General features: G+C 33.0%; 2 protein-coding genes across 3 annotated transcripts; both read right to left on the bottom strand.

Annotated features, from left to right (window-relative positions):
• Positions 1 to 171: 171 nt before the first annotated feature.
• Positions 172 to 9,064, bottom strand: LOC111703029 (uncharacterized). Its single transcript, XM_023474872.1, has 5 exons — positions 8,952 to 9,064; positions 4,224 to 4,297; positions 3,214 to 3,394; positions 2,703 to 2,816; positions 172 to 731 (listed from the first exon to the last, which is right to left on the bottom strand). The coding sequence occupies exons 1-5, from the start codon at positions 9,036 to 9,038 to the stop codon at positions 588 to 590; spliced, it is 600 nt and encodes a 199-aa protein (XP_023330640.1). The 5' UTR covers positions 9,039 to 9,064; the 3' UTR covers positions 172 to 587.
• LOC111703024 (uncharacterized exonuclease C637.09) lies at positions 9,045 to 24,871 on the bottom strand. 2 transcript variants are annotated; one of them, XM_023474866.1, is made up of 13 exons: positions 24,425 to 24,871; positions 23,561 to 23,735; positions 22,977 to 23,147; positions 21,304 to 21,504; positions 18,771 to 19,074; positions 18,041 to 18,118; positions 17,253 to 17,380; positions 16,733 to 16,882; positions 15,538 to 15,643; positions 14,488 to 14,595; positions 14,296 to 14,372; positions 13,273 to 13,382; positions 9,045 to 9,308 (listed from the first exon to the last, which is right to left on the bottom strand). In XM_023474866.1, exons 1-13 carry the CDS (start codon positions 24,537 to 24,539, stop codon positions 9,061 to 9,063), a joined length of 1,971 nt encoding a protein of 656 aa, XP_023330634.1. In that variant the 5' UTR covers positions 24,540 to 24,871; the 3' UTR covers positions 9,045 to 9,060. The 2 variants fall into 2 exon arrangements, with proteins under 2 accessions (XP_023330634.1, XP_023330635.1); XM_023474867.1 differs by having other exon boundaries at positions 23,561 to 23,723; positions 24,425 to 24,649.
• Positions 24,872 to 24,929: the final 58 nt, after the last annotated feature.

Below are 24,929 nucleotides of genomic sequence, written 5' to 3'. Positions count from 1 at the left end.
TGCCTACAGGGGGTCCCGAAAAAGACTGGTTTATATGGGGTCCCAAAATAAACATGTCAAGAAGGTGTCTCGAAGCAAACTTCTGAAGGGTATTCCAAAATAGACTTGTCTACATGGTGACCCTAAATAGACTTATCTATAAGGTGTCCCGAAAACAACTTATCTATATGGTGTCCCGAAATAGACTTGACTATAGGGTGTCCCGAAATAGACTTGTCTACATTGTGTCCCGAAATAGACTTATCTGTAGGGTTCCCCGAAATAGACTTATCTGTTGGGTGCCCCGAAATAGACTTATCTGTTGGGTGTCCTGAAATAGACTTCTCTACATGGTGTCCCAAAATAGATTTGTTTACAGAGTGTCCCCAAAAAAGACATGCCTACAGGGGGTCCCACTAAATTATAGGATGTCCCAAAATAAACATGTCAACATGGTGTCCCGAAATAGACTTGTCTACAATGTGTCCTGAAAGACTTGTCTATAGGGTATCCCAAAATAGACTTGCCTACAAGGTTTCCCATAATAGACTTGTCTACAGAGTGTTACAAAATAGGCTGTTCTTCAAGGTGTCCCGAAATAGACTTAACTATAGGGTGTCCCACACAGGATTAACCCCTGCTGCAATGGCGTCCCAAAGGTAGTTTCTAACGAACTGCTTCGTAATCCCAGGGGTGGTGTAGTTGAAATCGAACACGTTTACGTCATCCTTCCTGGGGTTCAACACAAACCCCTGAAACATAAAAAATAAATTTATTTAGCATAATTCTGACGAATTTACTATTGTTAGGTTTGGTCAGGCATCTTTGTTTGATTCGTTTTTAAAATGTTTTTTGAATTTAAAATGTATTTGGCATGCAAACTAAAAATTCTTAATATTTAGTATGATTTACAATCCCATTAATATCTTATCAATAGTATCTAAGACGAAATGAAAAAGTTAAGACAAAGAATTTTAGTTTTTATGAATTCATTCCGACAATAAATCATATTTTTAGACTGTTTATAGAATACAACTAGAAACAAAGAAAACAGATGCATTTTATCCCTTGCATTCATGATTAAACTTGTTTTCATTCAACTTTTATTTATCAAAATAAACGATAGTATAAATAATCAAATGGGGTGGGGGGTGGGGAGGGAGCTAATCATAGATAAGAAAATAAACATAGATAGCTTATGTATGCAAAATCACAAAAAATTGAACAGTCCGCGAACTCATACTTCTAGGGGTCAAAGTGTACTTCAATGATAAGCGGGGTGGTTTGTTGTTTTAATAGATTTCATAATTATTAAACCACTCAGGAGTGAATTTAATTTTGAGAATATCAAATAATCAAATTATCATATTGACGAGAACTGAAGAAGGACATGAGAAGGACTAAACTAACTTAAATTTCTCTCTACAGAACTCATGTACACCACAAGTACTCAATGACATAAGAGCAGCCAATGTTCACAACCGACCTAGTTTATCTATATTATAGGAATATCTTTAAAACATCTCTGTAAATTTATATCTTTCAAGATGAAAAATGTCGTCTTATGCGCAATCTATCTATATCTATGGAGCTAATACTTAGTAGGCAAGATGTATGTGATGTCGTTCATTATAATTATTGAATATAATAATAATAATAATAAGGGTAGATCTAGATTAGACGGTTAGAGGGGCACAGTAGGGGGGAGTGAATTGAAAAATTTCATCATTCTAATGTAAAAAAAATTCTAAGAACAGTTTCTTTTATGACACTTTTGATTGGAGGTCGTCTTCGTTAGCTAACTGGCACTTCAATTGTTTACCTAAATGTACTCTTTTTTTGAGATTGGTGATTTCGCAATAAGCATGCAATAAGCTTCCAATTATTACAGAAATAGGCATTTCTAATGTCAAAAACAATTTTAAGAACAATTTCTTTTATATCACTTTTTGATTGGAGGTCGTCTTCTTATGCTAGATGGCACACAGATCCAGAATAAGAGTACATTTAGGTCAAAAATATCAGTGCCAGTTAGCTTAAGAAGACGACCTCCCATCAAAAAGTATCATAAAAGAAACTGTTTTTAGAATCGATTTTTACGGTAGAAATGACTATCGCCGTGAATATTGGAAGCATTTCAGAAATAAAGTATATATAGGTCAAAACGTTCAGTGCCCGTTAGCTAATGAAGACGACCTCTAATCAAAAACTGTCAAAAAAGAATTTGTTCTTAGAATTGTTTTTTTTTTTGCATAGAAATGGACTATCGTCATAATGATTTGAAGCATTTTACTTGTGTCACAGATCTTAGAAAAAGACTTAAAGGTCAAAACTTGCAGACGACCTCTAATCAAAAAGTGTCGTAAAAGAAATTGTTCTTAGAATTGTTATTTACATAAGAATTGACTATCGCAGTAATGATTTCAAGCAAATTGTTTTATTTTTGGAAATTAACCCCCCCCCCCCCTAGTGCACAGTGCACGCAAAGGAATGAGAGAGGGGGGGGGGAAATCGGGAGAAATAAACTTCAAAGGAATTGAGTTTACCCACAAACTTAAGTTTTCTAATCCCTATATCTTTGAAACCTGATGATGAAAACCTTTCAAATTTAATCAAACAGAATTCATAGTTTAAAATATCTATGGTCTTAGAGATTGTGTTGCAAAGATATAGGGTTTATAAAATCAGAGTTTGTGACAAAGACTCGATTAGTTTTATCTTACCCTGACTGTGTTTGGTTTGGCTTTCTTGTCAAAGGTTAGCCTGGACACAGAGTAGTAGAGTTGTTTTATCTCCGTTAGTTTAGGAATATTACCCAACATCTCTTCAACAGAAGCCTATACCAGATATTTATAGCGAGTTAAACTTCAGTTTTATGAAATGTATCTTAACAATATTAACGGCTGAAACAATACTCGTCTCTCCAAAAAAAAATCAAAATCAAAAATAAACAATTGGCAAAAAATAAGCATTGTTTTCCTTTTTCTTTCAAAAATAAAAAAATGATTACAAAAAAGTGGTATTTTCATAAAAAATTAGGGATATGTGAAACTTAAACTTGCAGGCTTTTATTTCACCCATTTTTATACCTATTCCATTTTGTTTCATTTACTTTTTAAAAAGTTTCCATAAAAAAAGCATTTCACTTTTGGTTTATTTAGTTAATTATTTACTTAAGTATAATTAATAATTGACCAAACACTATGATTTGAATATGTTTGGGAAAATCATTACCTTTGCCCGAGTTAACTCCTTTTCTTTCTCCTGAATATCCCGGAGATTGTTCTCGTGCTTAATCTCTAGTTGATCCAGCTCCACCCTGGATCCAACCAACCTCTTCCGCTCCTCCTCCAACTCTATCCTTATCCTCTCCCTTTTCTCCCTCATCTTCTCCTGCTCTCGTTCTACAGTAAACCTAGAAAAGAGAACATCTAGAGAAGAGAACACCTAGAGAAGAGAACACCTAGAGAAGAAAACACCTAGAGAAGAGAACACCTAAAGAAGAGAACACCTAGAGAAGAGAACACCTAGAGAAGAGAACACCTAAAGAAGAGAACACCTAGAGAAGAGAACACCTAGAGAAGAGAACACCTAGAGAAGAGAACACCTAGAGAAGAGAACACTTAGAGAAGAGAACACCTAGAGAAGAGAACACCTAGAGAAGAGAACACCTAGAGAAGAGAACACCTAGAAAAGAGAACACCTAGAGAAGAGAACACCTAGAGAAGAGAACACCTAGAGAAGAGAACAGTAAATAAATATAAGAGTAAGATATTATGTAATTCAAAAAGGCCTTTTCCCAACCACTAACCTCCCAATGGCATTTCCCAAAGCGGCAACTTTTCAAATCTGCAATATACCAAGCGGCAACTTCTTAAGTCTGTCCTAGCCCCAGCGAACGGACCCTAGCTTATTATAGCCGCTGGAGCTTCAAGAGGCCTATCCTAATCTTTGGAAAGTTGCCGCTTGGGAAATTGCACATTTGATAAGTTGAAACTAAGGAAGTTAAGAAGCCGCCCTTGGGAAAATGTCTTTGGGAACACACCTAACTCCAAGAGGAAACCTAATAGAGAAAAGCAAACCTTTTTCTTCTTATTTATACTACTTAATTCTTTATTTACTAGTTTTTTCTTTCAAATTCCCTTTTAAAAAATGTTTCGTCTCCCATGTAAATTCAACTACTTTATTTTTAAGTCAATCTAACCATCCCCCCCTCCCCCTCCCTACTTACACGAGTCCCTTACTTATGGTTCTGTATGGAGTTGAGAATCTCCTGAATCTTGGTATCCAACTCCTCAGTTTCCTTCTCCAAGTCATCCTAGAGTACAGAGGAATATATATTGTATAATCTTACATCCTAGAACACAGAGGAATATATATTGATAAAGATAAAGGGTCTACACTCTACAGACTTCTTGGTTATCGGATTTTGAAGTTTGGGACTATTTTTGATGTCTACGTATAGTTTTCGATTTAATGAGCCCAGCTTTAGGGTTTTAGATCTAAAAATAACAATTAAATAGGCTCACAGAGTTTCAGACTGGAGCTAGTAAAAGTAAAAGATAATCTCCGTTCACACAACTTTGTTTATTACAAATTAGTTTACAGTTTATTACAAATCAAAGGAGATCATCTTTATTTTTAAATAAACTTACTCACTTCAGTTGGAAATTTCGGGAGCCTATAATTTTGTCATTTTTAGATCTACAAGCATATCATTGGACTCAAATAGTTGGAAGTTGAGACACCCTGTATATATTGTGTACATAATCTTATTCTATAGAGTACAGAAGAATATATATTATATATTGTGTTCATAATCTTATTTTATAGAGTACAGAAGAATATATATTATATATTGTGTACATAATCTTATTTTATAGAGTACAGAAGAATATATATTATATATTGTTCACAGAATCTTATTTTATTGAGTACAGAAGAATATATATTATATATTGTGTACATAATCGTATTTTATAGAGTAAAGAGGAATATATATTATATATTGTGTACATAATCTTATTTTATAGAGTACAGAAGAATATATATTATATATTGTGTACAGAATCTTATTTTATACAGTACAGAAGAATATATATTATATATTGTGTACAGAATCTTATTTTATAGAGTACAGAAGAATATATATTATATATTGTGTACATAATCTTATTTTATACAGTACAGAAGAATATTGATAGCAACTTATTGAGAAAGCAACAAGTTTATGATAGCAACTAAGAACTGGTTTTGATAGCAACTTATTGAGAAAGCAACAAGTTTATGATAGAAACTAAGAACTGGTTTTGTCAGCAACTTGTTTAGAAAGCAATAATTGCTTATGATAACAACTAAGAACTGGTTTTGACAGCAACTTGTTTAGGAAACAAGTAATTTTGATAGTAACGTATTTCGATAGTAACTAGTCAGGGGCGTACGAGGGGGGTCGGTCGGTACCCATCTAAAAATAGCTTAAAATCTCAGTTTTGCCCTTAACTAAAAATCTTTTGTTAAAAAAGCTTTAATCAATACTGCCTTCAGTGTAAATATATCTTTGATATTATCATTTATAACTATACAATATGTATCGTTTCTATGAAAATATAGATATTTTTAAAGAAAAGTTTTCATCTTTTTTTACCCAGTTAAGCTTACACCACAGTATTAAGAGGAAGTGTCTGATGAGTCCACTTAGGAAAATTACATAAATAATTTATTAACAGTTGTTATATGGGCGTGTGTACATGAATAGTTTACATAGTTAAAAAAGGTATCAATATTTTTTCTAAAAGGGGGTTTTTAAGGGGGGCACAATATTGCCAAGGGGGGGGGCACTAAAGTGCCCCCTCTACACAAATGCTCTTGTACGCCCCTGTAACTAGTTTTGGATAGCAGATCAGCATTGATAGCAGACTGAAGAGCAAACGTTTTGAAAACAAGTGAGGCATGATAGCAAATTGACCTGATAGCAATTGAGGCTGAGAGCAAGTGAATTGACAGCAAATGAGGAAATAGCAAATGAGGAGCTAGCAAGTGAGGGGATAGCAAATGAGGAGATAGCAAGTGAGGGGATAGTAAATGATCGTGCTCCGAATATATATATGTGTACATAATATTAAGTCATAGAGTACAGATGAATATATATTGTGTACAGAATCTTATTTCATAAGAGTACAGGGTGTCCCACATCATATTAGACGGAGAACGGGTCTAAATTACGATTTTCGGGACTAATTAGAAAATTTCAGTAGAATGAATCATTTTGAAAAATAACATTAGGCTTATATAAGAATTTTCTGTGGAAAATGATAAGTTTTTCGAGTATTAAGGGTTTATTTTGGTGTTAAGGATTGGAGATAATCTATTATGATATGGGACGCTCTGTACATAAGAATATATGTGGTATACATGTACAGAAGAATATTTAGAGTGTACAGAATAGACCATCTTATATTAAAATTAGCATGTTGATTTTTTGTATAACATTCAGTGAACAAATGAAATATTATTTTCAAGTTTGAACCAACAATACATGTTAACTAACGACTCAGCAAATTCAAGTTGAAAATAAAGCAAGTAATAATAGCCGAGAAGCAATGTATTCTGAAATTTGTATTTTCTCATTTGTAAAAATAATTTAAATAAATCTAAAAATAATTAAAGTCTTGAAAACGTCATTCATTCTTTTAATTCTAATTTAATCTTTTGTATTTTTAACCCTTCGAGGTAAGCAACGAAGGTATAACAGATACGTTTAACAAATAAATTTCTTAGTTATTTAGGATGAGGTAAGAATGGAGATGTAATAACAATAAATATCTTCCTATTACGTCATTTAAGAGAAGTAAAGTAAGTACTTCTGGCTAAAAATAAACTCTGCCCTAGTTACAAACTAGGGCTCTCTTAGTTTCCTATTGCAGTCAATAGTACACTTGCTGCTAGGATTAAGAAACAGGCACAGAGCCTCTTTCTGCGCAAAAAGCTGCGCAGAAATATTAAACGGAGCAAATTGATTTCTTTAAAAGTAAGAGGGGAGAAAATGTATGAATGAAGAAATTATTATGAAAGAAGAAGAAAATGCAGAATGAATATTGAACAAAATAAAAAAGACAGAATGGGAAAAAAGGAAGGACAGAGAAATGGGAAAAAAGGAAGGACGGAGAAATGGGAAAAAAGAAGGACGGAGAAATGGGAAAAAGGAAGGACGGAGAAATGGGAAAAAAGAAGGACGGAGAAATGGGAAAAAGTAAGGACGGAGAAATGGGAAAAAAGGAAGGACGGAGAAATGGAAAAAAGGAAGGACGGAGAAATGGAAAAAAGGATAGAGGAAATGGAAAAATGAAGGATATGGACTATGGAGAAAAAATTGAGGAAACAGAAGAATAAAGAATGGGGAAAAGGGAAGAAGGAAAACGAAAGAATAAATAATGAATAATTAATTGTTTAATCAAATTAAAATCCGCGTGGAAGATTTTTTGAGCACTTTTTAAATTCTAGCGGAATTCGGCTCATTTAATTAATTAGCTCCATTGAACATATTTTAGCAGGAATGAACAAAAAATGTTCAATTATACTAAAGCTAAAAGTGTGAGTAAAAACGAAGTTTAAACAAATGAACAAAAAAAGTTCAATCGAACCAAAATCTAAAATTTCACTAGTTTGCACATTCACCCTAATTAGTACAAACTACAAATTAACAAATTTTAGTGCAAATGAACAAAAAAAGTTTAATCAAACTAAAATTTCATCACTTTGCCCATAAATCATAATTATTTAAAGAAAAAAACATTAGTCCGTTTGAAATTTTTTGTTGTTGGAAGTATTCATTAGTGCAATGAACTTGCACTACAAATTACAGAAAAAACATTAGTCCGTTTGAAATTTTTTTTTGTGAGGAATTTTCCTTTGCACTAACGTTTAACTGTACTAATATTTGATGAAAAAAATATTAGTCCGTTTGAACAAATTTTTTGTTGGAAATGATCATTTGCACTAATGTCCAATTAAACTAATATTTCCAGAAGAAACACTGTTTGAGCAAATTTTTTGTTGGAAATGTTCATTTTTACTAACGTTCAATTGCACTAAAAATTACAGAAAAAAATAAGTTCGTTTGAATAAATATTTTAAGTATTCCAGATCAATTCCACTGTAGATCATTTGTACTAAAATATTCCTGGCGGGAAAATAAAATATTCTTGGCTGGAAAATAAAATATTCCTGACGGGAAAATAAAATATTCCTGGCGGGAAAATAAAATATTCTTGGCGGGAAAATAAAATAATCTTGGCGGGAAAATAAAATATTCCTGGCGGGAAAATAAAATTTTAGTTCAATTGAACACAGTAAAAAGTTGATTTGCGTTCATTTGCACTAATGTTCAATCGAAATACAAACCTGTTTCTGATCAGAATATGTTCAATCGTACATTAGTGCAAACGATATAGCATCGGATATGAAACAACGAAGGCTGCAGAAAATGGAATAAATGAAAGATGTAAAGATTGAAAAAATGAAATAAAGATGGCTGGTTAAAAAGGAAAAATAAAGGATGAGGAAAATGGAAGAATGAGAAAAGTGGATTTATGGAGGATGGAGGAAATGGAAGGAAGGATAAAGGAAAAAAGAGGTGGAAGGGAATGCAATAAGGATCAAGAACACATGGAGAGAAATAAATTAATAAAAAAGGATTGTCAATGAATACTGGAAGAGAGTGTCGAAATAAATCATATGGTAATGATAGGTTCTTAACTTTTAATGATTCTTGTTGTGTTTTTTCTTCTTCTTTTAAAAATGTAGTTTCTTTAATATACTGCTTAACAAAAAAATATTCTTATTTGATTCATTGAATAAGAATAAATAAACAATGTTAAATAAACGTTATATTTTCTGAATCTGAGCTGTCTTGAAAATGACAAATTGTCCGATGAACCTGGAAAAGTAGCACTGAATTTTACAATATAGTTAACCTGTGTGTTTCCAGGTTTTCCATGGGAACTCGAAGTAATATCCTTAACTAGTTCACAAAACATTGACATTTCATCATCCAAACCCATTTTTTATCTGAAATAAAAAAATTTAGTTTTCAAGCTGCGGCGGTCGGACGATTGTTACGGCGGCAGCGCCGGTTTCCTCCTTGCTCCCTGGTAGGATGAGGATAAAGAGTCCGTTGCTGGAGGTGTGGCTGTACATCGTCTTACAGAACTTCTCCGCCCTCTTGCAGATCTTCTCAGGGGGCGTGGTCGAGAGGTCGAGGTGGGTGATACTGAAATCATGTTCTACTGCTCCGGTTTTACCCTTCTCCAGCACATCCTTGTGATCCGTCCCTAAACAAGGTTTGGTTTCAGTATTTACTCCGGGTAGGAGATATATCCGTCCCTAAACAAGGTTCAGTTTTAGTACTCCGGGTTGGAGATATATCCGTCCCTAAACAAGGTTTGGTTTCAGTATTTACTCCGGGTAGAACATGATACATCCATAAATAAATATAGTTCCAACATTTACTCCGGGTAGGAGATAATACGTCCTTAAAGAGACTGTGTACGTATTTTCAAATGACCTTCTGTGCAAAGATTAAAATGACAGATTGACAAAAGTACCCTAAAAACCGTTATCTGATTAATATTGTGGAAGACATTGTCATTTCTCAAAGTTCAAATGTCTTCAATTCTGATAATTTTTACGTGATTTCCTGCAGTAGAAAAGCGCAAGTCACGTTTGAAGAGAAACCACAATTGAAAACAATCAATTTTTCAAAACTATAAACATTGATATCTAATTCAGACTTGATCAGACAAAGCTTTTAAGAGTGTTATTGTGGCATTGTCATCTTTGCAAGAAGGTTCTCTGGAAAATATGAATACAGTTCCTTTCAACAAGTTCAGATGTGAAAAAAATGCGAATAAAAATCAACGTGTATTTATATTTATTATTTTTTAGCTAGTAACTGAGAATACAGTAAAAATAGCACTTCCGCTCTGCGAAGTTTGCGAAAAAATAGAAAATTTTTATTTCTTAAGACGTTTAAATTGTGTACAACTACTTTTTCGGGAAATTAAAAATGTTACTTAACCAAGCACAGGTTCCTAAGGCCAATTTTGCCTCGAAAACATTAAATTTGGAAATTAAAGTTGGTAAAGTAATATTCCTTAAACTTTCCTGTAAGGTAGATCTTTTTTTAACTTAGACATAATCAAATTCAAAACTAAAAAAAATAAATAAAGTAAAATATAAATGAAGTTCTAAGAAGTGGAATTAAATGTATTATCAAAGAAAAAATTAAACATAAAATAAAAATAAATAAATGAAAGAATAATACTGAAGAATAAGAGGCAATTAATACAAAGAAGAAATAAGAACTAAAACGCAGAATAGAATAATTGACATAACAATATATTATTATATATTATTATAGTCCAGACAATGTTAAATAATGCAGTCGTATTTGTGACGCCAGTTCTAATCCTTATCTTTACACTTTGTTTGTTCATTCTAGCCTTGCATTCATAGATAATCACCATGGACAGTTATACAAGACGTACATAGATATAATACTATAGACAGTTCTACAAGACAAACATAGATATAATATCATAGACAGTTCTACAAGACAAACATAGATATAATACCATAGACAGTTCTACAAGACTTACATAGATAAACTAGAATATACAGTTCTACAAGACGTACATAGATATAATACCATAGACAGTTCTACAAGACGTACATAGATATAATACCATAGACAGTTCTACAAGACAAACATAGATGTACTAGAATATACAGTTCTACAAGACGTACATAGATATACTAAAATATACAGTTCTACAAGACGTACATAGATATAATACCATATGCAGTTCTACAAGACAAACATAGATGTACTAGAATATACAGTTCTACAAGACGTACATAGATATAATACAATATACAGGTCTACAAGAAAAACATAGATATACTTGCACAGACATCTCTAAAAGACATACATAGATGTTAGAGCATAGACAGCTTTACAAGACGTACATAGATATACTAGCGTAGACAGTTTTACCAGATGGACAAAGAAATACTAGCATAGACAATTCTACAAGAAATACATAGATATACTAGCATAGATAGTTATACAAGACGTCCATAGATATACTTTATCCTGTTAAAATATATTTTTTTGTATTATTAGAAAAAAAAATCCAAAAAGCACCTAAACATGAAATTAAAAAACACATTTTTTAGCAAAGAAGTCCCCCCCCCCTCCCCCCAGCTTCCCGTTTGACGTAAATTATGAGAAAAATTATTCTATAATAACAAGTGTTACAGTGTACACACTCCTAAAGTATGAATGATAAATGAAATTACTCGGTAAACAGAATATAATATATAATATAGATAACTGCTTTACCATCAGAAAATAAAACATACATATTTCATTTACGGTGGTAACTATCAGAGAGGGGGGTGGGTATTCCTTTAGCTAAGCTATTGGAGTGCAGCAACCAGCCTCACCACAAAATTGCGCCTTAAACTTTTTTTTTCGTACTTTAATTAGTATTATTTTTTACTCATCTTTATATTATCATAATGAGGCCGAGGGACAAGAAGCATTGATTTTAAATAATGAATTTTTTCCTTAAGCTAAAGTACCATTCATTTATTTTTTATGTATATTGTATATGTAAACTGAAAAGTTTCAGACACTAAAATGTAACCATTAAAGGCTCAAAAACACTTGTTAAAAGGTTAGTCTTTTTAGTGTGCATTGACAATGTAATAAAAACAACCATATACCACTGGAAAAACAAACAAAGCATTGTTCACAAAAAATTTATCTGTGTTTTACATAGCAGGGTTAAATATTAAGTATGAGGTTTTTAAAACGATTAAAATATCATAATAAGTCTTAATTGGATATCTGCATATAATTCTTGTAATTTCTGATAAATTGTACAATAGTATAAATATTATTATACAGAATTAGGAGACAATTTAAAAAAAAGATTAATTAAATAATTACAATCGTTAAATTTGTTAAGAGATAGCACTGGAAAGGAACTGAGCTGAAAACTTTAGAATGGGACATCCTTAATTCTGATCCCTTGATTAATCTGGAGATTAGTAACAAGAGGAGATCAATCCTTAATCCCAATATCCACCATTCAAAAGTTCCAATCTCTGATCACTCGTCACAAATTATCATTACTAATTAATGTCGTATACCTTAGATATTTCAAACTATTAAGTCTTTCAGATGAAATAAGGCAAAGTTAGAAATATCAAAGGTTTACACAAACAGGTTGCAGAAATATGGGGTTTATAAACTAGAGAGTTATCAGTTCTTGAATCAAGAATAAACTACGCAGTAGAAATCAAATCATCCATTGATGCATTTAAATCAAGTCTACAGTCATATTTACTTAAAGTATTTAATATTCTATGCAGAAACAAGAATTGCATTTAAGCATTGAATTACTGGGTCTACACGTGATCTAGGTCTACACGTGATCTAGGCCTACGCGTGATCTAAGTCTACACGTTATCTAGATCTACATCTGATGCATAAATAGGGATGTTAACGCTTTCTTTTATTTTGAAAAACGATCGTTTCGTTATAAAAACGACGACGAAAAATCGAAAACGAAACGATCGTTTTTTTAAAGTTTGTTTTTTAAAAATAGTCGTTTTTAAAACGATCGTTTTTCAAAACGATTGTTTATATAAACTCGTCGTTTCGTTAACGATCGTTAACGAAGAGTGAAAACCGACCTGAAGGGCATCTGTACTTATCATTAAGTAGTTTTTAAGAAAATATAAAGAAGTTTTAGCTCCCCCACAACTGTTTAACTTCATGTAAGACGACATTCAATAAAGTTGCATGTATTTTTTCAAAAACGATCGTTTTCCAAACAAACAACCGTTTTGATAAAGTTCGTCGTTTCGTTAACAATCGATAACGACAACCCTTCGTTAACGACCGTTAACATAATTTCTTTTAAACAATCGTATAAAAAACGGTCGCAAATCGTTTTTCTAAGATTTCAAAACGAATGAGTCGTTTTTAAAAACAATAGTTTCTTTCCGAAAACGAAACGATCGTTTTTGAAAACGATTGAAAAACGAAACAAAAAACGATTTACAACCCTTTGCATAAATATATCAACAGAGGTCAGAACTTTTGTATTGTTATTTTGTTTTACCAAACCTTAATTAAAAAAATAAAAACGTAATCGGCGCAGTGTATATACATATAAAAACATTTATTCAAGAAAATACAAATAAAAAAGTTTATTAACTGACCTTTTTGAAAGACTTTAACCTCAGAAGTAAAGTTTTCAAGGGTTTCATAAGTCTTAGCTTTGGACTCACTTACAGTCAACGAAACAGTTTTTTCAGCCTTTTTGGCGGTCCTGAACAAAACATTATTATTTCTCGGAAGGGGCGTATTCAGCAATTTGTCTTGGGGGGGCTTAATTTTTTTCTTTCCAGGGGAAGCTCAGCACCCGTGGGGTATGAAAACCCCCTGAAACCAATAGATTTCACTGGTCCGGGGGGGGGGGCTTAGCCCCAATAGCCCCCCCTGAATAATGACATTTTAAAATTACTGAATTTTAATCGAGTTGAGTACAAACAATTGGGATACTGAAGAGTCGCACCCATTCCTAATATTTAAATAAATATTTTGATCGCTAAATTTAGCCTTTTTGGGAAAATAATTGATGTTCTGAAGAAAAAAAACGAATCAAAAGTGTTCGTCAAACCCCAGAAAAAAACGGTTAATGCTTTTTTAGTCAGTAGGTCGTTATATATTAAATTCTCCTTATATATTATTAGATAAAACCGAATATCATGATTACAAATTTCCCTAATACTGAAATTTTCAACATATAATCTAGTATTTTTGTCCTTCTTAAATATAAAGATTAAAGATGTGAAAAATTTCGTTCAGATTTCTCGGTAATTTTTTCAACCCTAAAAAGCCAGACCACATTTTGAAAAAACCCAAGATTCAGAAAATTTTTCGATAATTCATATTTTGAAAAAAGTAAATTTATAAATGAATGCTGCTTAGTATTTTAAAGATGAAAGACGACCTTCAAGGATCGTAAAAGAAAAGCAAATAATGAAAAGTGAGAATTGGTTAAGTTAGGTAGCCGGATAACTGTAGTAATCTTTCAAAAATAATTTCACCGCCTCCCCCCGGCAGAAGTTATGCAGAGTTGCGCCCCGCCAAATATATTTCTGGGAGATTAATTCGCTTAATTGGGGGGATTAAAAGTGACTAGCTATATCCTCCAAACCCAGTTATATTTTTAAACTTACTTTGTTATTGTTGACACAAGTCTACTCTTGAGATGAAGATCATGTCCAGGAACAAAATCTTTTCTTATGCAATCATTCTAGAAAATTTAATATTTCTTATACAAATTTTAAAGGACTTTCAATAGTTACCATGTCTGATTCACAAAGGTACCCGTTAAATTCTAATCTGAATAACTCCATTAGAAACAGTACCTGGGGTTCTATCTTCTCCTCATGAATACTAGGAATCCGTCCTCCCAGGAGAACGTCTCCGAACTGATATCCTTCCTTTAACTTCAGCTTTACCAGATCCATCGCAGCCTAGACAAAAACAAAATGAGACTCCAAGATTAATAACAAAAAGTAGGGTCATTTTTTTTGAAAAACTAGTCTCTCGGAATAAGAATTGATTTGAATTTACTTGCTGACAACATTTAGAAAAGACGATTAAGGCAATTGCCCTGCGGAAACCGGGTTGGCAAAATAATCCCCAGAGACCTGGATCCAACAATTTTCAAAGTAGCAAAACAAAAACATTTAATCATCCTTGGATACCCAAATCAACATAATTAGATTAAAATTTGGTTTCTCTCTTAAAGTTGTTTGAATTGGCAACCTCAATACAGTAATAGTTCAAAAAATGGTATTTCAATAAACTGAATATCGGTTGTTAAACATATGTTTAGTGAAAACACTGTTAACTGACAATTAGGGTTACTTAAGAAGGTCCATCCAAAAGATAAGAAATAATAAAAATTTATTTAATTGCAATTCCAATTATTATTCCGTATTATCGGTCAGTTTTAATCTTTATCTGTACCTTATACTCAAATATAATATTATTATGTTATAATTATAAAGATTTATTCACACACAAAGATATAAATACACGTATAAATGGTGTAGTTTAAATTTGTTAAATAATTTGAATATATAGTTTTACAAAAGAAAAAAGAAAAATATGCAAAATTATGCACAAATAGGCGACATTGATTATTACTCATTACATAACATATTTATCATTTCAGTTATTACGTAATCATCGAATCCTTCAACATATATATTATTCGTTCTTGTATTTAAAAGTTCTTGTAAAACCGGAAGTTTAGTTATTACGGTCAGACGTATTAGTTCTCGGTAGAGTATAAAGTTTGAGAGAGTTGTATCTGGATTGAAACATATGGGGTTGTATCTGGATTGATAAACATTTAAGAAACTGTTGGAGTAAGGCATTTGTTACATAGTACTCCCCCCTCTACTCACCTTGGCGTCCTCTTCAGGGCTATGCCCCACAACAACATGAGATTGGACTTGGATCTGCTTCTTTAGGAATATACTTGACAGAACTGATAGCTTCGTTTTCCGAAACCTACAAATATTCAGTAATGAGAAATTGACCCAAAAAATGCTGATGTTTATGGACCAGGCTCAGGGTTATATATTTCCTAGAAACCCCATTTTTCTCCACCCCCTTTGATTTAGGCATGTATCTATTTTTGGTTTCATGAAAAATAAATGGATTTACGGGACATTAAAACTTGCCAATATTAAGAATTTTTGTCAATATTAGGAATTGGACCAAAGTCGATGATTAAGGATGGAATCCGAGAAAAAACTCCGGACTTTAAAGATTTATGATTGAATTGAAAATCAAATCAAATCAAATCATAAGTTACAGGGATGGCCTACGCCTCCAGTAGTGGATCGGAGTTTAAAGTCCTTCCCGTTTCCTAGTTTTACAGTCCGGCCTTCTGTTTTATAAAAATGTTCTCGTTTTTACTTTGAAATTGCGAAGTACCCAGCCACATGACCAAATTTGAGCCCAGCCCCACTTTAGAATACCTTTCATTCAAGAGTTGGCAGTCAAGTTTTAAGTTTGAATGATAAGTATTTCCCATGTGAGTTAAAAAGATCCAATTTTACTTGGTATTTTATGGTTATTAAATGTTATCTAGTTTATCATGGTTTTTAATCTAGTCATGGAAAAGCCAAGAAATTTATCAAGTCTAGTCAAGAATCTTTGAGGACATATCTGACATGTTTAAAATTTATAATGTAAATTAAGTATGAAAGTGTGCTCTGCACAATTGCTGAGCCGTAATAATCAAGTCATGGCTAAGCCAAGAATTAGACCAAGTCCAGTTAAATCAAGTATGAAAGTGCTGAACAGTAATAATCAAGTCAAGTTTAATCTTCTCTGCTGAAGGATTGTATCAACGTTTAAGCCAAGATAATACAAAGAATAAAAACTAAGATTAAGGATTTAATCAAAGAAAAAACAAAGATTATGGATTGGACCAAAAAAAAGAACATAGATTAAGGATTTGCTAAAGAAAAAAAAGATTAAGGATTGGATCGAAGTAAAAAAACAAAGTTTAGGGATAAGTTTAAAGAAAAACAAAGATTAAGGATTGGATCAAAGAAAAAAAATAAGATTAAGAAACGGGAGAAAATGTACCTGTTTCCGGTTATGTTGAAAATGATACTGGTATCTATCACGTAAGGATGCATCATCTCTAGAGCTTTAAGATCACAGTTTAAAGATTGTCCAACCAGAATAGCATCAGGAGGAAGCAATCTTTTCAGATCAGCTTGAACATCCTTCAACCTAGAGCAGGAAAATATTAAAATATAATTAAAATTGAAATTACGTTTAAACTCAACATTCAACATTCCCTTTAAAGATATCCAGGAGCAAATAGATTATCAAGTACAATAGGTGGTATATAATGTGAAGTATTAACCTCCCTCCCCCAGAAGTAGGGGATGGGGGAAGTGATTTTAAAGAACGGGGGAAAAAATTGGACATTTATAGGCTGAGTTTTTCATCCTTTTTGGTACTTTTAATATAAAAGTTTCATTATTTCCCGGCCCTAAATATTTATTTCACCAATTCAGCGAATAAAACCCTGAAAAAAATAACCAACTTCAAGGGAAGACATTTTTTTAAAAAAGGGATGGGATATACAAGCACTAACCTTGTATTTACGTTGACCAGATGCTCCGCCGTGATACCACTGTATCTTGTCAGATAATCAACAATCCGGGATTCGGGTTTTACATAGGAATGGTAAACCACTTCCAAATTCTCATTCACCATACAAATCTGAACAAAAGACGACATTTCACATGTTCCTTCTTCACACAGGGTGTGCCAATAAACATGGGAGTTAAGAGTTAGGATCCTATTGAGATTTCCAACATTTAATTTGGATTATGGATTATTTCAATTTTATTGTTCACAAAAAAAACAGACGATTTAAAAGTCATCAATCACCTACAATATATGTTTATTGAGACACCCCGTACTGTTCTATTTCTTTTCTTTGTAGTGCTAACCAATTTCATAAGGAACATGAGGAAACGGAATCTATAAGAGATTCCAATGTGGACCCCTCAGACCGCCGCCGCCCGAAGGCCAGTTGCGTATCAAGCAACCCCCCATAATGGTAACCCCAGTGCAGGCCCCTTGGATGAGGCCAGCCAGTCTACCTGAGTATTAGAGAGAAGAAACCTGCTCCTCATAGGAACATCCAGCGATCCAAGATCAAGTTCAGTTTTAAAGTTAGTTTGAGCAGCACTTCTTTAGAGGAATCCCCCCCCCCCTTAAGATTCCAGTGAGGGTTTCCTGCCATGAGGATTCGTAATCCTGTTGTTGACCAATCATAAGTCACTGCCTGACAAGATACGACAACATAGTGTTTAGAAAGGTGGTTTACTAACCCTTTGTCAAGACAAAGGGTTAGTATATTTATCTGAAACCTACCCTTGTTAATTCGTTCTTCCCCCTCTCAGTGAAGCACATCTCACAATCTATACTGAACATAGGAGAACCATCATGAACCTAAACATGTACATAATCTATACTGTACATAGGAGAACCATCATGAACCTAAATATGTACACAATTTATACTGTACATAGGAGAACCATCTTGAACCTAAACATGCATATACTCTATACTCTACATAGGAGAACCATCATGAACCTAAACATGTACATAATCTATACTGTAAATAAGAGAACCATCATGAACCTAAACATGTACATAATCTACACTGTAAATAAGAGAACCATCATGAACCTGGACATGTACATAATCTCTACTGTACATAGGAGAACCATCATGAACCTAAACATGTACATAATCTACACTATACATAGGAGAAACATCATGAACCTAAACATGTACATAGTTTTTTACTGTACATAGGAGAACCATCATAAACCTAAACATGTACATAATCTATACTGTAAATAGGAGAACCATCATAAGCCTAAACATGTACATAATCTATAGTATACATAAGAGTACCATAATGTACCTGAACATGTACATAATCTATACTGTAAATAAGAGAACCATCATGAACCTAAACATGTACATAATCTTAACTGTACACAGGACAACCATCATATGTTAAGGTCACATTAAAAAATTCGTTATGAACAAAATCTTGGTGACAGTAAAGACTGTTGATTTGAAATATTCTAACCTCATGATATTCATCTCTAGTAAACACATATCCCTTAACATGCTCCTCTACTCCTGGTAGAGGTATAGGGAAGTCCTCAGTCACCAGCTGTCTAACATTCATGAGAAGTCGGAGCTTAAGACTAGTCCATCCTTCTACTGGTGTACTAGTATCCTCTGTTACCGGGAATACTGGAGGAGGGGCGGGGGCAGGGGTGGATTTACGGTTAGTAATAGGAAACATGGCTTTAACTGTATTCCATACTTCGTTTTTCATCACCGCCTCCTGAACCGTTCCAAAGTCGTCTCTCAGCTTGCGGATTTGTCTAAAATAAAACAATTTAATAAAGAAAAATCTACACTGAAATATTAGTTTTCAAGTTTAAAAATACTGTCGTAGTAAATTCAAGTACCCTTCATTAAAAGAGGTGCACACCCGATTCACAATCAGACACCTTTTAAACCTTTATCAGATCAATTACAAGTAAGTACTTAATGGAGAAACCACAATTAAAAATAATCAATTATCAAATTAAGGGTGACAGTAAACTCATGATATCCTAATCTTAAGTGCCGTTGTAAATCCAACATGCCACTCTATAAATGGAGGTTCACTTGAGATCAAGTATACAGGTCCACTAAGCATGCCACTCTATAAATGGAGGTTCACTTGAGATTTACAAGTAAGTACTTAATGGAGAAACCACAATTAAAAATAATCAATTATCAAATTAAGGGTGACAGTAAACTCATGATATCCTAATCTTAAGTGCGGTAATGACAGCATAAGCAACTTTTTGATTTATTTATCAGAAAAGTGTTTAAAGGAAACCGTTGTAGCTTATGCCACTCTATAAATGGAGGTTCACTTGAGATTACGTATACAGGTCCACTAAGAGTTTATCCCAGACAAAAATTTAAAAACCGATAATCAGTGTTGGGATGAGAACAGGTTTAAATTCTGAACTAGTTGAACTGTTTAGTGTTTACTGCTTTAACATTTTTTATTGCATTTTCAGGGGTAAACTAAATCAAATCTAGATTTAAACCTCTGAAGCATCCTATATTTCATCATTCACCGTAAAGTTACCATATATTGCACCATGAACAGGATAACTGTAGGAAGGGGGTGTGGGGGGGGGGATTTTTGAATTTTGGGGAAAAAGAAAAATTGAACATCAAAAGGCAAGTGTTCAGCGAATACAACCTTAAAAAAACATAAACAACTTGTGGGAACAAAAAGATTTTTTTGGGGGAAAAACATGCACTCCTTGAATTTAACTTAAAAACCGATAAAATACTTGGATCTCAATATATGGAGGAAAAAAAATAATATTTTGTAGCTGGTCAAGGACTGAGGCGAGATATTTTGAGATTGAGTTAGGTTTCAACTCATCAGTCATCACATGCACGGTATAAGCATAAAATCATAAAAATCTCAAAAATTGAAAACTAAAAGGACGGTAAGCGTAATTTCAAGCATGCAAAAATAACAATGCCTGATTTACAACGGTACTCTTGAAAACTTAATCTGATCAAAAGTGTTTAATTTTGATCATTTCTCCATTAAATAAATAAATAAATAAAAGATCAACCATCATTCCGTGGAAATCATGGCTTCTAAAAAACATAAATGTGCAATGCGCAAGTCACTTTCGCAGAGAAACCGCAAATTAAAATAAACAAAAACATGGATATCTCATTCATAATTGATCAGACAGAGCTGTTAAGGTTACCGTTGTAGAGCGGGGATTATCATCTTTGCATGAAGGGGCACTTGAAATTACGCTTATAATCCCTTTAATCCTTGATCAGGTACATAAGCGGTTTTTAATTCCTTGCGGCTACAAAAAATAGGTGAAAAATATAAAAATTAATAATACAAATTAATACTTACAATCCAGCCTGAGCTGAAAACTTAAGATTGTTTTATTCTTGGTTATTGGTTAATTAATCTTGAGATTAATAATAAAAGGAGAACAAGAATTATTTAATCTTGAGATTAAGAAAAAGAGTGGATCCCGATATCTACCATTCACAAGTTCCCAGCTCTGGACATAAAGCGGTTAGTCGGGAGAATAAAGTAGTCTGCCGGGAATTACTTAAGTGGTCTGTCGGGACAATAAAGTATGGGATGTGAAAGGAAAATAATGTCACTTGGGATATAAATTAATGAATAACCAAGGGTGTAATGCAAGGAAAGTTTATTGCGGTCGTGTATACTCTGCGTACACATTGAAACCAGTTCTCTTTGGAAGGAATTTGTAAACAAGAATAGATGCATCAGTGTTCGTTTAGTATCCGAGGAGGTTAAAAGCATTAAATTTTGATGATTTTGATAACTCACATAATAGTTTCCTGTGACCAGAATATTTCATTGATTTTTTTTTATATGAAAGATGGATCCCATGTCAGGCTTTGACATCCGTCTTGTGTTTACATTACCGCCCAGAGACAGTCCACGGCAGTACAAAAGATGTGTACACTTCTGAAATAACTTTCCTTGCATTACATCTTTGTGAATAACAAACTAAAAAATGATTGAAAAATATTACGTTTGAGAAATCGGAATAAGAGCTAAATCCTTCGCCACTGTAGCATCATAACTGGACGGGCTCACCACCTCCAAAAAATTAAATTTTGATGTAATCCAGGGCAGCTCGTCTTTCCGCGTCTCAAGAAAATTTGTCCCTAGTCCGTCCAGAACCAAGCAGACCACGTTTGTGAGTCTATTCCACTTGAGAAGTGTGCACCACCTGGAATTAATAATATAAGATTTTTATCTTAAAATAGAAAAAAGGAAACAGATGGTTTACAATTCGGAACAAAGAAAGATTTAAATATATATATTTAGGAGTAAAAACAAAGATCTAATTTAGAAAATCCGCCAATTTTCATAGAAATATAAATTAATCATTCCTTTGTTCATCTCCCTAATATTATTCAAAGTTTTAATCAGCTCTTTATTAAAAAAAAATGCAACAAACCATTCAAAATAGGACCTGGTCTCAAAATCGATGGTTAAACTGACGTAATACAATATGGATTAGGACAAATTAGAGCCATTTTCTTGCTCATATTTGTTGTAGAAATTCACTAATTGCTTTCTTAACACCCATATCAACATGTTATCCAAGAAAAATCTTTTTAAAGTAGGATAATAATGTATTGAAATTTGTAATATTAACTTAAAATTTTAAAAATAATAAATATTTATATAGGAATAATGTCAATAATAATGTCGATTTGTTCCATTCCTTACTCCCATGTCCCACTCCCCTCTACCTTCCTTCCCCCCCCCCCCTCCACAGTAGTTTTCTTTCTCCTTCTCTTTTTCTGTCATCACAGATTTTTCCCAATTGACAGGTTTTTTTGTTTACAAAAAAATCCTGTTCCAAACACAACAATGCAGTACGGTTAAGAGAGCAATGCAGTACGGAAATTTAAGGATTTGTAGCTAGGGATCCTAACTGCTGAGCGTGCAATATTTGGGTGTGTTTGTGAACTTAAGTAATTAGATATTCGGGTATTGATGCCTACTTTATTAATACATATATAAATAATGTATATATATTATATATCAGTTACTTCCACAATTCAGCGGGAAAAAAATCAAATGTGAAACCAAACAACTTAACATCAAATCTAATGTGAAACCAAACAACTTAACATCAAATCAAATGTGAATCCGAACAACTTAACATTAAATCAAATGTGAAACCAAAGAACTTTACATTAAATCAAATGTGAAAACAAAGAACTTAACATCAAATCAAATGTGAAACCAAACAACTAAAGACACCTGCCCAAAGTTCTTATAGAAATAAACGTTTATCAATCAATCAACATTAAATCAAATGTGAAACCAAATAACTAAACATCAAATCAAATGTGAAACAAAACAAAGATACATATGTCAAAACAAACAACCCAACAATTTATTAATTAACAGATTTTTTTCCTTCCTTCAAATATTTATAGTTCATTATAATGTAATCATTAAGAAAAGGTTGCTTCAAGTCCGTATTTTAATATTTTGGTGTGTGCGAGTGGAGTTGAGGGGGGGGGGGGGCAACAAATATATATCCTGACTTAACTGTGTTTGGCAGTGGACCATTCAACTTCATATTTAATTCTGAACTCGTTACAACCCGGACACTTGGCCTCGTCCGTACATACTGTACGCTCACGTACATCGTCCGTACGTAGTTGACACTCTTGTACGCACCTATCTGGGTAGTAAGGAGTTTTACCCCCAACTGTACAGTACAGCATGAGAGATTGAAGATCTGACATAAACAGAGGGATACGTCTTTCCTTCTCCACACTCAACAAAGCGTTCTCTCCAACAGACTTCAAACTGAACTTAGGTTGCTGGGTTAGCAGTTTCTTTCTCTCCCTAAATATAGGATCAGCATTAGAGAGACTTTCACAATTGTGTTGAGACTTTACCACAAACTTTGAATTTCTAATCCATATATCTTTGCAACACAAATTGGAAGATTTTAGACATTTCAAAAAATGAATTCTATTGTATCAAATAATCTGTTTTTGAAATATCAAAAGATTATATCCTCATAAACTCACAATGATATTTGTAATCCAATGACAGATATATCTTTGTTCTTGTGCGTTGACTTTTCAAGAAACGCTGACGGACAGATTTCTACAGAATTAGAATAACATCAAATGGCCATGTTTTGAAATATTTCAAATTTGAAAGTTACTATTTTATTGATACTGAATATTTAAGGAGTACCGAAACGTTCATCTTTAAATGACGGAAATGAGTAAAAGATATAATGATCTAACCTGAGCCGTGCCTTCAGGGCAAGGTATTCATCTCCTTCTACTCTAAGTTTATTCGGGTTAATTGAAGTTACTAATACAGGTTTGGAGTTACTGTTAGTCTTGGACTTGAAGTTTTTGTTAGACTTGAAATTTCTGAGAGGCTTATTCGGTTTCGATGGTTGGTCTGTAAAATTTTCTAAACATTATTTTTAGTATATTATTATTATTATATACAATTGAGTTTAAATATAATTTACGCGTTACGTTTTAATCTTGTGATAAACTTTTCGTGATTGAGATTTGAACTAGTTATTAAGCTTATCTTGATTTTTTGTTTATTATTAAATATCTTAATTTTATTTTAGTTTATTGTCTCGCAGATAAAGGGAGTTTCTAACCCTTAAAGGGGCTTAACACTTAATTCTAAGTGACACCTTTTTAAAATTGGCATTTGCCAATATACAACGGCACTCATAAAACCTTTGCCTGAGCAAGAATTAGAGAATTATGACAAATCTTCTTTCTACAAATTGGTTTTTGTCGATTGCGGTTTCTTTTGCAGGTTTCTACAGAAGCAATTGAGAAGATTGTTAAAATAAAACAAGCTAGAAAACCGGTGATATCTTCGATTTTACTAATCAGATAAAGGTTTGAAGAATATAGGGGTACCGTTTATATCTAGCATATTCCTCTATAAATGAGGGGTTCCTTCAAATACCGTCTCGTGAGTTTGTGTCAAGCGACTAACAGATCGAGGCTAAATTTTATTTTGGACTTCAACAAAATCTTATGGAAGGTTTAGTTATCCTCTTTTTCAATAATTTTACGATTATGCAGTTTGTTATTACTTTTGTCTTGTTTATTCTTCAAAACCATTTAATTTACCTTCAACCTTTCTTCTCTTCCCATCGGAATCATTAAGATCTGTGACTGCCAACAAAGCGTTCAGTTTCCGCTTTTTACTCGCTATCCTAGCTCGACGCTTATTCTCAGACGACATATTCTCTGAAATTCAGCTCGTTAAGATTTCAATTCAGTTGAACCGAGCAAATAAAAAAACAAATTTTCTTTTTAAAGGGATTGTCAGTGTAACTCAAAGCTACCTTTTATCTAGAGATTGCAGGGGTGTATATAATTCCAATTTTTTATTCTTTCTCCCTCCTCTCAAAATTTTTTTTGATTTCCTTCCCCAAATTCGAGAACTAAAAAGTCATCATTTTTTAGTATTTATATTGCAGTGCATAATAATCCCTGTAAGGATGCATTTAGAAAAGCATAAATAGCGCCGCGGGTAAATTTTCGAAAACTTTGAGTTTATTCCTCTTTCCCTTCCCCCCCCCTCTAACCTTCCCCGTCCCTACTTTTCCTCTTCCTTATCTATCTCCTTCCC

The sequence above is a fragment of the Eurytemora carolleeae genome, unplaced genomic scaffold, assembly GCF_000591075.1.
Source record: "Eurytemora carolleeae unplaced genomic scaffold, Eaff_2.0 scaffold505, whole genome shotgun sequence".
Taxonomy (NCBI): Eukaryota; Metazoa; Arthropoda; class Copepoda; order Calanoida; family Temoridae; genus Eurytemora; species Eurytemora carolleeae.
This window is presented reverse-complemented; position numbering and strand designations above follow the sequence as displayed.

What these genes read in the sequence shown, in the direction of transcription:
- LOC111703029 (XM_023474872.1), bottom strand. Translation starts at nt 9,038, where the DNA reads ATGGGTTTGGATGATGAAATGTCAATGTTTTGTGAACTAGTTAAGGAT. An exon ending in GAAAACCTGGAAACACACAG is followed by an intron (nt 4,298 to 8,951) that starts GTTAACTATATT and finishes TCTGTACTCTAG; the next exon opens with GATGACTTGGAGAAGGAAAC. An exon ending in AACTCCATACAGAACCATAA is followed by an intron (nt 3,395 to 4,223) that starts GTAAGGGACTCG and finishes TCTCTTTTCTAG; the next exon opens with GTTTACTGTAGAACGAGAGC.
- LOC111703024 (XM_023474866.1), bottom strand. Translation starts at nt 24,539, where the DNA reads ATGTCGTCTGAGAATAAGCGTCGAGCTAGGATAGCGAGTAAAAAGCGG. An exon ending in CTGGTCAACGTAAATACAAG is followed by an intron (nt 16,883 to 17,252) that starts GTTAGTGCTTGT and finishes TTCCTGCTCTAG; the next exon opens with GTTGAAGGATGTTCAAGCTG. An exon ending in AGGAGAAGATAGAACCCCAG is followed by an intron (nt 14,373 to 14,487) that starts GTACTGTTTCTA and finishes TAAATTTTCTAG; the next exon opens with AATGATTGCATAAGAAAAGA.